At 33.5% G+C, this 14419-nt stretch overlaps 1 protein-coding gene across 1 annotated transcript in view; it reads right to left on the reverse strand.

The window, feature by feature from the left end:
- The window catches only part of MS3_00004627 (uncharacterized protein), a 45953-nt gene extending 32239 nt beyond the window's left edge, over positions 1 to 13714 (reverse strand). Inside the window, exons 1-3 of the mRNA XM_035734113.2 lie at positions 13402 to 13714; positions 13251 to 13371; positions 10959 to 11158 (exon numbers count right to left, since the gene is read on the reverse strand). Of these exons, the coding sequence (XP_035589160.1) occupies positions 10959 to 11158; positions 13251 to 13371; positions 13402 to 13562 (482 nt within the window). The 5' untranslated portion in view covers positions 13563 to 13714. The remainder of the gene's footprint in view (positions 1 to 10958; positions 11159 to 13250; positions 13372 to 13401) is intronic.
- Positions 13715 to 14419: the final 705 nt, after the last annotated feature.

Consider the following 14419-nt stretch of genomic DNA (forward strand, 5'->3'; position numbering starts at 1 on the left):
TGCTAAGTCAGACTTTAGTGGTTACAACTTATAGGATTCAGATATTTACAGAAATTAGTGAGTCGTACATTACGAGTTTTGTCTACAAACTTGACACATTTTTATCCATTAGGCGAAACAAGTACTCTTCGCTGGACCAATTTTTCTTATTTTTAGTAATCGACTTATCAATATAGTGGGGCCCTTCATTTTGACGTCAATTATATCGGACGATGTTGTCGAAGGGCTCACCACTTTTACAGCCAGATGTTTGACTCCAATTGGATTGCATGAATGATTGCTGTCAAAATACACATATCGTCATTTCTTGCATTTTATTATCGACTTAGTCCACGATAGTGAATAACGGAATTAAAATAAGTCAAATACGACAAAGGACTTCGAATACGTATATTTTGTACAATCGTTGATCTGGACAGACAATAAGAGGGACGAAGCGAATAGACGAGAGCGAAACGAAGTGACGCGCAGTGAAGGCATGTGAGCCAACTCCATTTAGTCAAGCGTTAATCGATATTTATAGCTCAAGGTCAAAACGTTACTGAATAATAATGGATAAATTGGCCTGTTCAGAAGCTAGAATAAGGTATATGGGCTTAACATAGTAACTGACACAACACTACCTTGGTAAATTGACAACTTTGACTAATATCACCTGCAATTACTATAATTTTCGTTATTATTATTATTTTATTAGTGTTCATTTTGTAGTGCAGCCTCTGACAAACTAATTTTTATTTAATGTACTCCGAAATCTTCCCTACAGCCATTGATTTTTTTTCCACTCGCTCAATTCTTTGAACTAATGTGAACTCTTCAAATCTTGTATAATTATAACGTAACCCTTCAATTTCTAGTTCTATACAATTACCACTTCATATCTCAATGTTACACTTTAATACATGTATGGTTATAAGCAGCTGATGAGAAACCACGAAATATAATGGATTTATATCATCCTGTTACAATTGTTGTTCTGAGTTAATTCAAATTCGTGAAGGAAGCAAATTGCTAGTATAGGGGTTGTGGAGATTATTAAGTTTTTGATTGAGATCATGAACCGATTGATGTTAGACCATCAATTATGATGGTCTAACATCAATCGGAAGCAAATTGCATGGAATATGTAAGATTATTTATTATAGATAAATCAACTCATTCACCATGCAAATGATTACAAGCCATACTTTAGATGTGAGTGCTAATAATGCCATCTGATAGCCCAAAAAACGGAAATAAATGGAGCTGAAAGTTAAATATTTTAACCTCTAAGCTAAGTCTACACAATTATCACAGATGAACATAATGAATATTCAGCTTTCCAATAAAAAGAATATGATAATTTGTATAAAACACAACCCAAAATAAATCAGAAAATTGTCAATATCACCTATTTGAAAAATGAACTGTTATACAACCGTGATTAAACACGTTAACTACTTAAACGATAAAATGGAACAACAGTAAAATAGTATACCTAACAATTAAGAAACCTTACAAAGTCATTGGATCGAAATAACAGTAATAATAAACATTTAACTGCAAAGCAACATACGGACATACAAATGCATTTGAATAAGAGATACGATACATCTCGTTAGCTGAAATACTAACAGGAATAGTTTAATATAAATGGACAAAAAGGTTATTTCTATTAATCAAACAAGAATGTTCATAGATCATATTGTGAATTATGGTTCATATAATGTTAATTTTGCGTTTACATCTTAAAACCACTTACATTTTTTTAAAGAACTTATGAAACTTTATGTTACTGCAGTAGATGATTTAATAAGGTGTGTAGATAAAACGTAATGAAAACTGGAAGTGATTATTATTGAGTAAGAATAAAGCAATAACAACGATTACACAATAGAATAATATAAAATTCATTTCTATTGTCAGTTTTATTCAAGAGATCACAATCTAAAAGGAATGATATTATTAATCATTGAAAAAAACCAAACAACTATACATACTTTACATTGGAAAAGTTTTCATTGAAGTTTGGTTTGATGCATAAATGTATAATTAATGAAAAGAAAATAAGTAAAAGAATAAGAAAACATAACATCTTTCCCATGACCTTAATTATGATTTATTTTCGTTTCTTATCCAATATTTACTCATCTAATTCATTTAAGTATAACAAGACATTATTCTTTTATTTTCAGAAATTCCGTTCCCATTCACTTATCAGCTTTCTCCATTAGAATATTCCATTTATTTAACCTGTAAACAAATGACCTTGTGATTAGTTTTTTTCTTCTTATTCTTCTACTTATTTCCTCTTCATTAATTATACATTTATGCATCAAACCAAACTTCAATGAGAACTTTTCCAATGTAAAGTACGTATAGTTGTTTGGGTTTTTTTCAATGATTAATAATATCATTCCTTTTAGATTGTGATCTCTTGAATAAAACTGACAATAGAAATGAATTTTATATTATTCTACTATGTAATTGTTGTTTTAGTTTTAATTAAACTTAGAAAAATTATATGATATTGTTTGAATAGTGAAATGAAATTGTTAATGATGTTAAGCACGTATAGAGTGTGTTATCAGACTACTAACAATAAGAAAAGTAATAATGAACAATATCACATGATAAAAAGAAAATATTTAATGGCCTAGATTAATTCTAATAGAATGAACAGAATTGAACAAAAAAAATTAAATTAGATTGAACGCAAAATAATTGACAATAACATCTACTATTCATATGAGAAACAGGAAATGTGTATACGCATAGATATGCAAATAAATGAACAAGTGAATCTTGTATTTGATAACATTTAGTAACCAAGTTTAGGTATTTCATTATCTATGATCTCTTAGTTGGCATTACTTATATCTTAATGTAATTGTCTTTAAACTGAAAATCAAGTCAATCTCTTCAAACGATTGGCTTTTAATGCTTAAACATTGCTTACAACAAAGACCTCTTGTATAACGAGTATTAGATGTTATTAAAAATCGAAATTAGACGTTGTTTGTATGTTGGATTAAATCGACAGGCTTTTGTCGATAAAAAGCTTTTCTGTACAAGAGACCTTATCATTATAAACATTTTAATGGTATTTCCTTTAATTTTGATAAGCGATGAAACTCCATATGCACGTTTAGTATCGTGTAATATTTACTGATCGAATATATATATATATATATATATATATATATATATATATATATATATATATATATATATATATATATATATATATATATATATATCAATGAAGCGTCTCATTGTCATAGAAAGGGTAACAGAGTGAGTTACTAACTGTTTAACAAAAGTTAGTCGATTGAGACACCTTAATCACGAACGAGAAATTCAAAGCTTTATTATTAGTATTTAATCAGAAAACAGAATCATGTTAATAGTTTTTATTAATGATTATCAACAAATGATAGTCAAAATCACGTATGCATTCGGCATATCAGTCAGAAAATGGGTGTACCATACTGATTTTTATCAGTTAACTAAAAAGTGACCTTAAATTACCTTCCATTATTTTGGTATTATGTTCTGTGGTCTAGAGACTATTATTGATGAGGTTTTATTGTAACTCTGAACGAAATCGTCAGCATTTACTTTATGCACAACTAAGCTTTTTAGTTATTGTACAAATGTTATAACAATTTGTTACGATGGCGCTGTTTATGATTATCTTTGTAGGTTTTGTTGTTTTTATTTCCCCATGTATTTATGTTGACTATCCTTATTGGTTGACCTCTGGTTTTATGAGACTAATCAACCTCTTCTGTATGGGTTTATAAATTGGGTATATGTCGATGTGTCTCTTGATTGTTAATTGATTTGAATGTCATGTTTTCAGAAAGCCTCTGGTTTTCTTGAAGTTTCTCCAATTGAATTTGTGTACGGTTGTCTGCTTGCACTTAAATCAGTGATAGCATATAATGTCGCCTCAGTGCTAATCTACGGTCGTCTAATCGAAGGTGCAAAGGGAGGATTTATATTACGTAGTGTTTCTCGCGATTGGTATATCTATCTTGTGAATAAAGTAGGATTTATCTTCTCCTTTAGTCTTTTGATCCATATAAAATGGAATGAAGTAATCGTGATTTGTGAGAGACGCTGGCTCATGACATTATAATCCTTGCAATGGTTTATGAGATATTTCCCATATATGGTGGAACTATCGGCTTTTGGTTTCTATGATTAATGTTTTGATGGTACTTCGATTCGCTAGACATTTTTTTGTGAAGTTGTTAGGGCAGCCGTTTTTATGTTAGACAGATTGAATGTGGATTTGTTTAATTATACTTGCAGCAAGAGTACCGTAGTAGATTTTGGCTCGTTTAACTAATGTCTGGGAAAAACTCATTTTGTGTGCCATTTATATCTTGCAAATGTAGTTTAATTTATGATCTACATGGCTTGGTTTTCTTTATGACTTTTTAACAATTCAAGAATAATTTGTTTTTCGGTATATTCTTCTCTTGTAAACTTGATGTCATCAAATATATTATCAATTAAGTTATGAGCATTTTCTGGTTTCTCTGAATTCCCTACGGAATACGGTCCATTGATCTCGAAGCTAGTTATCTACTGAATCTTTCACCCGGTTCAGCAACACTCTGTTGAAAACTTCCTGGTGACGATGGTAGTTTGATGCTAGTGTAGTTTTCACATTTGCGCAGATCCGCTTTCTTTGGTATCTTGATGAGTTGTCCTTCTTTTCAGTCCATCGGCAATTGTTCCGCCTTCCAAGTTTTCCTGAATAGGATTTGGAGTATGTTTGCAGTTACTTCTATATCGGCCTTCAGAGCTTCAGTCGGTATGTTGTTAAGTCCAGTTGTTTTCTCATTCTTCATTTGTTTAATAGACATCCCAATTGCTTCGATTGTTGGTGGAGTGACAACTATAGATAGGTCTGTGAGTGCTACTTCGATGCCCGGTGGGTTCAGTGGGGTTGGTCTACTAAGGAGTTCCTTAAAGTGTTTTACCGATTTATCCCTCTGTCCTTCAATCTCAATGACCGAATTGTCTTCTTTATCCTTGACCGGTTTCTCTGGTTTACTGTATTTCCCTGCCAGTTTCTTCGTTGTGTCATATTTCCTTCTCTTGCAGTTTTTCTGCTGTCCATGTACTTCTGCTTGTAGAGTTTAATGCTCTTCTTCACTCTCTTGTTTGCTTCTGTGTATTCAGCCTGTGTCTTGACTATCTCTGCTGTTGTTCGGCCGTTGTTAATTGCTTCATTCGTGTTCTTCCAGCTCCTCTCTTCTTTCTCACGTCTTCGCTTGACCTGAATTTTTTAGTGCAAACATGATCGCTCCGGTTCTCTGTAGTGTGATCTGGTGAGGCCTATATGGCTTTGTGTATGCGCTTGTGTGGGAACACTATATCGCCTATAACCATTTTTTGAATGCACATATACTCGCAAATCTTTCGCCATTCCCGTTTCTTTCTACTAGTTAGTCCATGTCGTCCCATGTTATCTTCATTTCCGGTGTCACCCATTCCAACCATGGCGTTTAGGTCTCCCATCAGGATGGTCAGGTTCTTTCCCGAGCACTTCTACACGATTGACTGCAGCCTCTCATAAACCGATCTTTATAATCTCCATTGCTATCATTGGTTGATGTATGGCACTGGATAACACTCATTGTGATTCCGTCCCTCTTTGTTTTGAAAGATGCTTAGGTGATCCTGGATCCATGAGATTCCCATTGTATAAGTGCTTCTTTGAACAGCATCAGAGCAACTCCCTGCGTATGTAGAGCGTTTTCTTCTTTGTGAACAGAGTACAGCAGCATTTCTCCCGAATCTATCCTTTTCTGTTCAGCTTGTGTCCAATGGGTTTCATTGATTCCGAGCACCGCCAACTTGTATATCTTCATTTCTACAGATATTCGGTTGGACCTACTGGTCTCCCACATTGCTCAAACATTCTATGTACCTATAAAAATCGTTGCTCTGATTGTTAGGAGCATCGGCCAAGTGACTTACAAAGAATCTCGAGTTCTACCATGAAGCCTAATAATTCTTCTTAATGGAGATCCTTAAACTCAGAGGGAAGAGTTTAAGTGGTTTATTCTGGTTAGTGTTTTTTATCAAGATTGTTTTATACGAAATGGGGTTGCTAACTTCATTTCCAACCCTCCTCCTTTACCCGGGCCTTTGACCGTCAGTAAGCATACACAAACATACAAAAATATTTTCATTAAAACAATAGTTTTAAGAATAGATGTGTGTCAATTTATGATAGATATGAAATACATTAGGAAACTAATCAATATTAATCTAACTTTTACCATTATTTAACTAACTACAGGAATACCGTTGAACATTAAACATTTCAATAAAAATTGATTTTTAGCACTGAAATATTGTCTCTAGCTAACTAACACATGAAATGTTTGATAAGGATTAATGTGAACAACTCTAGTTGTGTTTTTCATGTCAATGGTAACCATTTTCTATGTATGTATACAAGTTTAGTTTTATGTACTTTATTGTTAAGTTGTAACTTTTAAAAAGTTGATTTTTTTAGAATAGTCAGAATGTACTGTCACAAGTTGGTTCTTTTTTACAATTTAAATATCAATCTTTTGGTAGAAACTAAAAAATTAAAACAAATAGAGGATAGCAAGATGATGTTCTTCAAGTGAACGAATTGAAAAGTTGACGAGTTCAGTAAAGAATGTTTCAATGCGTAGGTGGTGGTCTTTGCTTCCCATTGTGATCTCAGTTGTGGCAACAAACTAGCTGCCTAGTTATTCAATGCTCGCGGTAAGACCTGATTGTCTTAAGCTAAATCTTTAATGAGTTTGTAGGTGTATGCTAGTGAGTTTGATACTAGGATCAAAAAGATATTCGGTGATTCATCGTTTTCAATGGTATCCTAACTGAGGTCATTCTGTGACGATTGATAAGTCATTTAAAAACCTTAAAATATGTGCTATGAACTCGCAACAGTGAATCTTTATTTACAATTTTAGGATTATGCACATCGTATAGTTTATGGCGAATAGGTGAATTGCTAAATTATGCAGATTAAATTTGGTAAAGTCATATTACATTATCGAACTAATCACCATCAAGAATACAAATTTCGGTTATTTTTCTGTGAAATTCAGAAGGCAACATCAACTATTCTCCATCATATGAAACACTTTATAGAAAATACATTTTTGTGGTACATAGACTACTTAGAATTGTTGGGAGAAAATTTTTTGTATCAGTACACCGTAAAAATGGCAAACAGAAAGAAACACAATGATTACAAATTCCTCCTGATGCATATTTTATAGAACAAACAAACCGATAAATAGGTAACAATGCCAAGGTTGGACTTGATAGTTTTCAATAAATTGAGAATCGGGTAGAAAGTTAATAATAAATGTTTTTGTAATACCCCAATGAGTAAAAACATTGTATTTCTGACGTTTCATGACTTAATGCAAGTCACTTCTTCAGAGTAAATAAGTAACTGAAATTAAATTAACACAAGTTGAAATAGTACAAAGGAAATAATCGATAAATATTTGTTCTTTATTAGACAAATTATCTGGTGAGTGATTCAATGAATAATATGTGTTATAGTGGTGTATGAATGCCAAAAGAAATCACGATTTTTACATTTGACATCACATAGCACCATTTGGTTGAATTTTAAGGAAAAAAACAAATATTGTAAAGGCAATGCGAATTGATTTTTATAACTAATCATGACTTTATAAAAGATACAAAAACTTGTTTTCATTCAGACAAATGAGGAGCTGTAGCGAAATTTCCCTCGTATTAAAACGTACAAAACTATCATAAATTTTGGAAATTCAATGGGTTCGTGAAAGAATTAAACCCATTTGGTTTTTCATTACATTTCTATTGAAATACTCTTGATTTGTAAGAAATGTTTATTCCTTGACTAATAGTAGTATAAAAGCCTCAAAGAATTGCAAAACTTCGGAAACACAACAGTTTTATCTGCAAACCTAAACAACGCTCTGATACGGAAAACATTGTCAATGATACGCGATTTAAGATAAAATGACACAATATTATCAATAATCCGCAATGTATGGACGCAAAACTAAATACTTTAGAATAGAAGTAAAAATAAATCAATAAGTCATAGGACAATCGACGTATTGTAAAGATTTTCAGTAAAATGTGATGATTAATTTATAAGTTAAACTAATTCTGTCAGCACAGGTACAGAGTGTGAATATGAACAGAAGTAAAAATATCTACTTTCATCAACAGTCACTAATATCAATTTCTTCTCGTTAAAATAACAAACAAATTTGAAACACGTAATCATTATGGCTACTAAGAAGTAACCTTGATAAAATATCTTGATGTTTTAAACTAAAATCTTTTTACCGGAAACTTAGTTCTATTATTAAGACTAAGCTTAAATCTTGTAACTTCCAAGTTCAATTCAAGGTCGTTAGACATCTGATCACATCTTAGTAACTAAAATACAGTTTGCCTAGAGAACATTTTATTAAGTAAATTGCTTTAGTACAGTAAACAACATTTATGCACTTTTATTATTATTTATAACAACAAGTATATAGAAAATGAAAAAAATGAATTCAACTTATTAACTAGTGATTAACTATTATGATGCAAGAAAACAATACTAATCTCAAAATGAATAGTTTATTAGGACTGCTATTAACTTAAACGACATGGCCTGAATTCTAGTTAAATTTTGGATTTAATTTATAGACACAATTCAACTTTTACTTAAAAGCGATTTCGAGCCAATCCTTACGGAATATACATATCCCAACGGAAAGACCAAAAACTGTCCTTAATACCAAAAATAGGAAGATGCAAACCCTTGCATATATATCATAACTTCATGACTTTTTGAACACGTTAGTGGATACATATAGGACAGTGGATGAGTTAAGATTAGAGGGCAAAGATACTGGATTCGAGTCCTGGCACGAGTATCAGCAATTGGGATGCACATACACCCAGCTGGTAAGCATCAAGCTAAGAAAAATGTGCTTCCTCAATACTACTACCAGCAATGACCTAACTTACTATGTAAAGATTTCATACAATTTTTTTTCTTTTTACTGGAACATAAACTAGGAATGAAATAGTTCGATTGCAGAGTATGTGAATAAATGAAATTGAATTTAGCCTTTTGTTCAAAAAATAAAACCTTTTAAAAAGGTTCAAAGATGCCTATTTTGTACAATCTTAACGCGGTTTTGGGAAGTTTCAAGGTGAACTCAATTATGAAGTATTGTAGTATTATGTAGATGCATGTTTGCATGGTTTTCAAGGAAAATACTACATAAACGTAAGTTTAATAAAAAGCTCTCTGAAATATCTATGTGACATTCAAAAAAGAGCTAGTTACTATAGCATCTGACTGTTCAGGTCATTATCATAGAAAGAAAGAAGTTGAAAACGGCGGAAAAATCTCACCAAAATTAAACATAGAGAGATAGGAGGATTAACACTCAAGAAACACCAATCAACTGTTTTCTATCAGTATATCGATAGTACTAATAGTAAGTTATATCGTGCTTACTTATCGAGACTAACAAAATATTCATATGGACTTTATGCCATAAATTTAACGGTGAGACACGGTATGAGAAACTTGCTCGTACATAGTTCAGAAATAAGGAAAAATGTGTGAACATAATTTAAGAGAGCATTATCTATGTATACAAGATTTATTCATCCGGGAATAAGAATCAAACCGTGATATATATATATATATATATATAATGACTATCCTTAAAACCGTTGTTCCTAAAAGTAACGATTAAAGATGACAGCCAGAGAAGTCACAGCGCGTCTAAAGGATGCGTCAAGTGTAATGTTCAATGAGTCAGGGTTATACTTTTCCTTTTACGGGTAACCAATAGAGACTTCGTTAAGAGACGATAGAATCCCTTGCATCGGCACTACTATGCATAGTTACCAGTTTAACTGCACTTGTGGAGTCATTTATATTGAATATACGATTAGGCAAGTTTATTGTCTCGTTTGGTGTCCGGATGAGAAATAGCTGATAACAACTCTATCCTGGTGTATCTAGTAAACAAATGTATCAGTGATTTTAAGGTGTCTTTTACAGTTGTATATCGAGTCTCATCCAACATTCATTATGCTTCCAAATTTTGCCCTTTGAACATAGAAGAGATTATAGGAATCAGCATAAACAAGCGTAACTTACGGATCTAGTCTCATTTATTATTCTGATCGTGTCTGTAGGTGACTTGTTTCATAATGACTGAGTGACCTCAAACTTTATCATTTCAGCATTCGTCCAAAAACTAAAATCAAATACTTACGAACCCACTGCAATTTCTACAGACAGAACTAGATTTATATACGCTGTCAGCTGATTCTCAATCAAATGACTAATAATGATTTATATTCAGCTGTTAAACTAACAAATCGTTGTGGAGTCGAGATGAGGACCTATTTATAAAAGAATACTTCTAACTTCTTTTATGCATTAAATATCTAGTGTTTCGACGAATTAATTATGAGGTTGCCTACCTATTTGGAACCTTTAAAATATATTTCTTTTTAAGCAATTTCGACACTATATTTTAAGATTAAATCGACTTCACAGACTTAAGATAGTGGCATTATCTTCGTTTGGTATGCTGAACTACAGATTGAAACGCTCGATATAAATGTTGGCAAAATTACGGAAACGATTAATAGATAACTAGTACATAGCTTTGACTAAAGCGCTGAAGGAAGTGATTATGATTCAGAAGAAGCACCAATTCCCATTAAGTTCACACAAGTATATGAGTATGAAACCTAGTTGAAGCAAAGCTAACTTTTAACAAAAACTTGACATAAGGAATAATTCTAAACTATCGAAAATCCTATTCACTTTAGACAGGTTTTACGGAAGCAACCTAAAATATATGGAAGATGGCAAGAACAGTAAAACTGAGAACCACAGGTGAAATCATTTATGAACTTACGTTCGAAAACAATTATCTCCAGTCAACTGTCGCAGACAGAATGAAATTGATAAAAGAGAATTGTCCTGACGTTTACGTTTCTCATCATAACCTTCTAAAATATATCTACGATGGTTAATTACATTTCCAACAGCAGCGAAACATGGTAAATTGATACTGACAAAACCAACTTTGTGAAATGATTTTCCACCTTTTGTTTCCTACGAGAAAACGTTAGATACATGATATTAATGTTAGGTGTGATGAAAAATTGGATGGTCTTATTATATTTATGCGTATGATAGCTTAAAACTAACATCCCTTTCAACAAATGGTTTTGCTACGCGAACACATACGTTGCCGACTACTCAAAGAAACGAGACATTTAACCCAGTAGCTACATACATATTTCCGAAGTTGGCTTAATAAGACGATCACCATAATAGTTAACAATCCTACACTTTTATGCGCAAGAGATTATGTGAATTGAAGTAGGTATACTGGCAAATTTGGCAAAATGTTGACTGTGAAGATAATATCTGGTTTGAACCAAGATGTGAGTTTATTCCATTAAGATAACACAAAACGCTGATTTGACAATAAAAGTATAAATTTATCCTCTTACGGAGAGCGAAAGGCAAACATTTGGAGAGTTATGAGCCATTACGATACGAGCGAATTCCCTGGTACGGCCGAGGTGGGGAGAGTCCGCTCTCCCTCTCCAAATGCTCTCACATGGCCACGCGTATATAGCCTCCTCCAGGGAAGTCCTACTCACTGCCTCCTCGTAGCGAAGGTGTTGTTTACGAAATTGAAAAGATGAAAAGTGAATGTACGACGCTTTGACCCGGTTGGTGGAAATGGAGAGTCCACCTAGGGAAAATGGAAAACCCTGATTCCAAACCAATGGCTCACATGGGCTCCAGTATCCCGAGGGAACAAATGGCCTATGGACCAATCTTTGGTCACCAGCTACCATGGGGATTCATCTCCTTACGTTGCTCCACTGCCTTGTGGATCAGACCTTCAGGTCGAAGGCTCCGGGTGTGGCCCACTAAAAAAACCACCTGCCTTGGTCTGGGCACCCTGGCAGTATTACAGCCCTCACACATATCAAATGAGATTTGTGTGGCGCATATGTATTTGGTGAATCCTTGTACCAATATCTATGTGCTAAAATAAATAAATAAGATCTGAAAAACACAAATTAGGAAGCTACCATGTAAACGTTTACAATAGTATTTGATAAATTCCATAGAGGTGTCATGTCTCAAACTAATTCTTTCACTGTCTTATGTGAAATTCAATTTAAAAATAATCATTTGACTGTAAATTCATAAACACTATACATACTCTAGAGTGCTATCAACTACTAGAACTTAGCTGCGTGAGTCCCTAAACTAACTCGGGACCGAATTTAAAGTTGAGATCGGTCCTTTGAATATATGATAAGCACAAACAATAGTAAACGATTATGTCGGTGGGATGAATCATGACCACTGAATGGCTAGTGATACTATATGGCGGTTTTACCCTCAACTGTAGAAGAAAACATGTCGAATATAACGTACATGAACCATTAAACTAAGGAAACAATCTAACCGAATTGAATGATGTGTTTCGAACCCTCTTGTTTATGTATCAAACTAGTTAACATATTCAAAACGAAATCATATTTGGTGAACTTCAACTTACACTAATTTGTTTGAAGCCTAGTCCCAATATTTTATTTTCCCACGTAAAGAAACGGACATAGTGACAGAATTCGGCGTTCCTTATCAGAAAGATCCATTGGTACTAGACAGTGAAGACACTGACGAAGCTGAAGTCCTATAAAAGTATCGCGGTAGTGTTTTAGACTGATGGTAGATAAACACAAGGCGAACTCTCTAAAAAGATTTTGAATCTCGTAGGCAGTTCGTAAAGACTTTTATAACTTGAATGATGCAGTGTTGTAAATATTAAACACGACGACATTGAGAAAAAAACCTTGTTTCGCACAGCAGTGAACGCGCTACGAATTCGACGGCTAAAATTGTGAAACCTAACATAAGTTACTAGATTACCTGTCCATAAATTCGCAAAAATTAGCTTAAAAGCCAACACGAAAACCAGTCAAGCTATGCGAAGAAATCGAATACATATGCTGTAAACAGCAGAAAAACCTGTGCCGCAGAAGAACAAACTCTACTAGGAAAAACTAGTTTTTTTCTTAGTTTTTATAGAGATTAAAGAGCAGATCAACAAATCTACTCGTCAGTGAAAATTAAATCAAAAATTGGGTTTATGAAGTTCATACGAATAGAAACTTACCATGCGGATAGACACTTTAAGAATGTTTGGATCTAATATAGTTGTCTCAGCATTGCTTTTGAATTTGCAATGGAAACGATGTTCACTGTTCCAAGTCACAATATTATTTCGGATTTCAGTTCTGAACGGTTAATGGCAAGTATAAACAAACCTGGGAGAGTATTGAGCAGAGCTTCGGCTGTTCAAAAGCCGAAGCTTCGCGAAAGTGACGGAGTTAACGTAAGGAACAGCTGTCAAACTGTGAAGCTTTACTAAAACATCAAAGTTATAACACTGTTGTTTATTGAACAGAGGAACGCATGCCATATCCATATGCTAGTGACATTTATAAGTGACTTTATATAACTAAACATGCATAATTGTGTGAAAATTTTAAAACTATCCCAATCTTTAGGGCTAGGCATAATGCCTTAACACATTCATCCTTATTCCGCAAGGGTTTGAATGATTGAAGGTCATCCAACAAACAATGTCTTCAAACAGTAACAATCTGCTTAAATCGTTGTGAACATCAAAGAAGAATCTTACACTTAACATGTTTCTGTATATAAAACAATAGATTACCGATGACCCTAGATGGTAGCTCAGTCATATCTGACGATAACAAAAGAAATATTAGTTAATACTGTCTTGAGTACCTAATGATATATTGAGTTTTCACTGAAAGGACTCCTCGAACGTTACTTTGATGACTTCGGTAGACGGCGAAATTCAGAATATGACAACTCGTGAAGAGTGGAAGCTATTCTTGCTATCTATTTTCGTCCCGAGTCAATGGAGACTACTCCACTTCTTTTTCAGTTTCAGTTTCATTTCGGAGAGGACATGAGGTTTGATAGCCTGTGTTAGTCATGCCAATGGTGGTTTCTCGGTTGACCCAACTTTCTTTTGAAAAAGTCGACGGATGGAAGCCCAATCATGTGCTGAGGTAATGAATCTCACTCGTTGATGTTTCGATGGGAAAGTCGATAGTCGGCTGACAAGTAATTTATTCTAAGCTTGTGAACTTTTTCAGAGTGTTCTCGTGAATTCTCTGTTATGGAAGACAATAATAATGGGGGCATTTCAGGTGCAAATTTATCACTAAGTAATTTGAAAACTGTAATCAATTCGCCTCTAGTTCTTCGATATGACAACGGGTAAATGTTTAGCTTGGCCAGTCGAGCATC

The sequence above is a fragment of the Schistosoma haematobium genome, chromosome 1 (assembly GCF_000699445.3).
Source record: "Schistosoma haematobium chromosome 1, whole genome shotgun sequence".
NCBI classification, from domain to species: domain Eukaryota; kingdom Metazoa; phylum Platyhelminthes; class Trematoda; order Strigeidida; family Schistosomatidae; genus Schistosoma; species Schistosoma haematobium.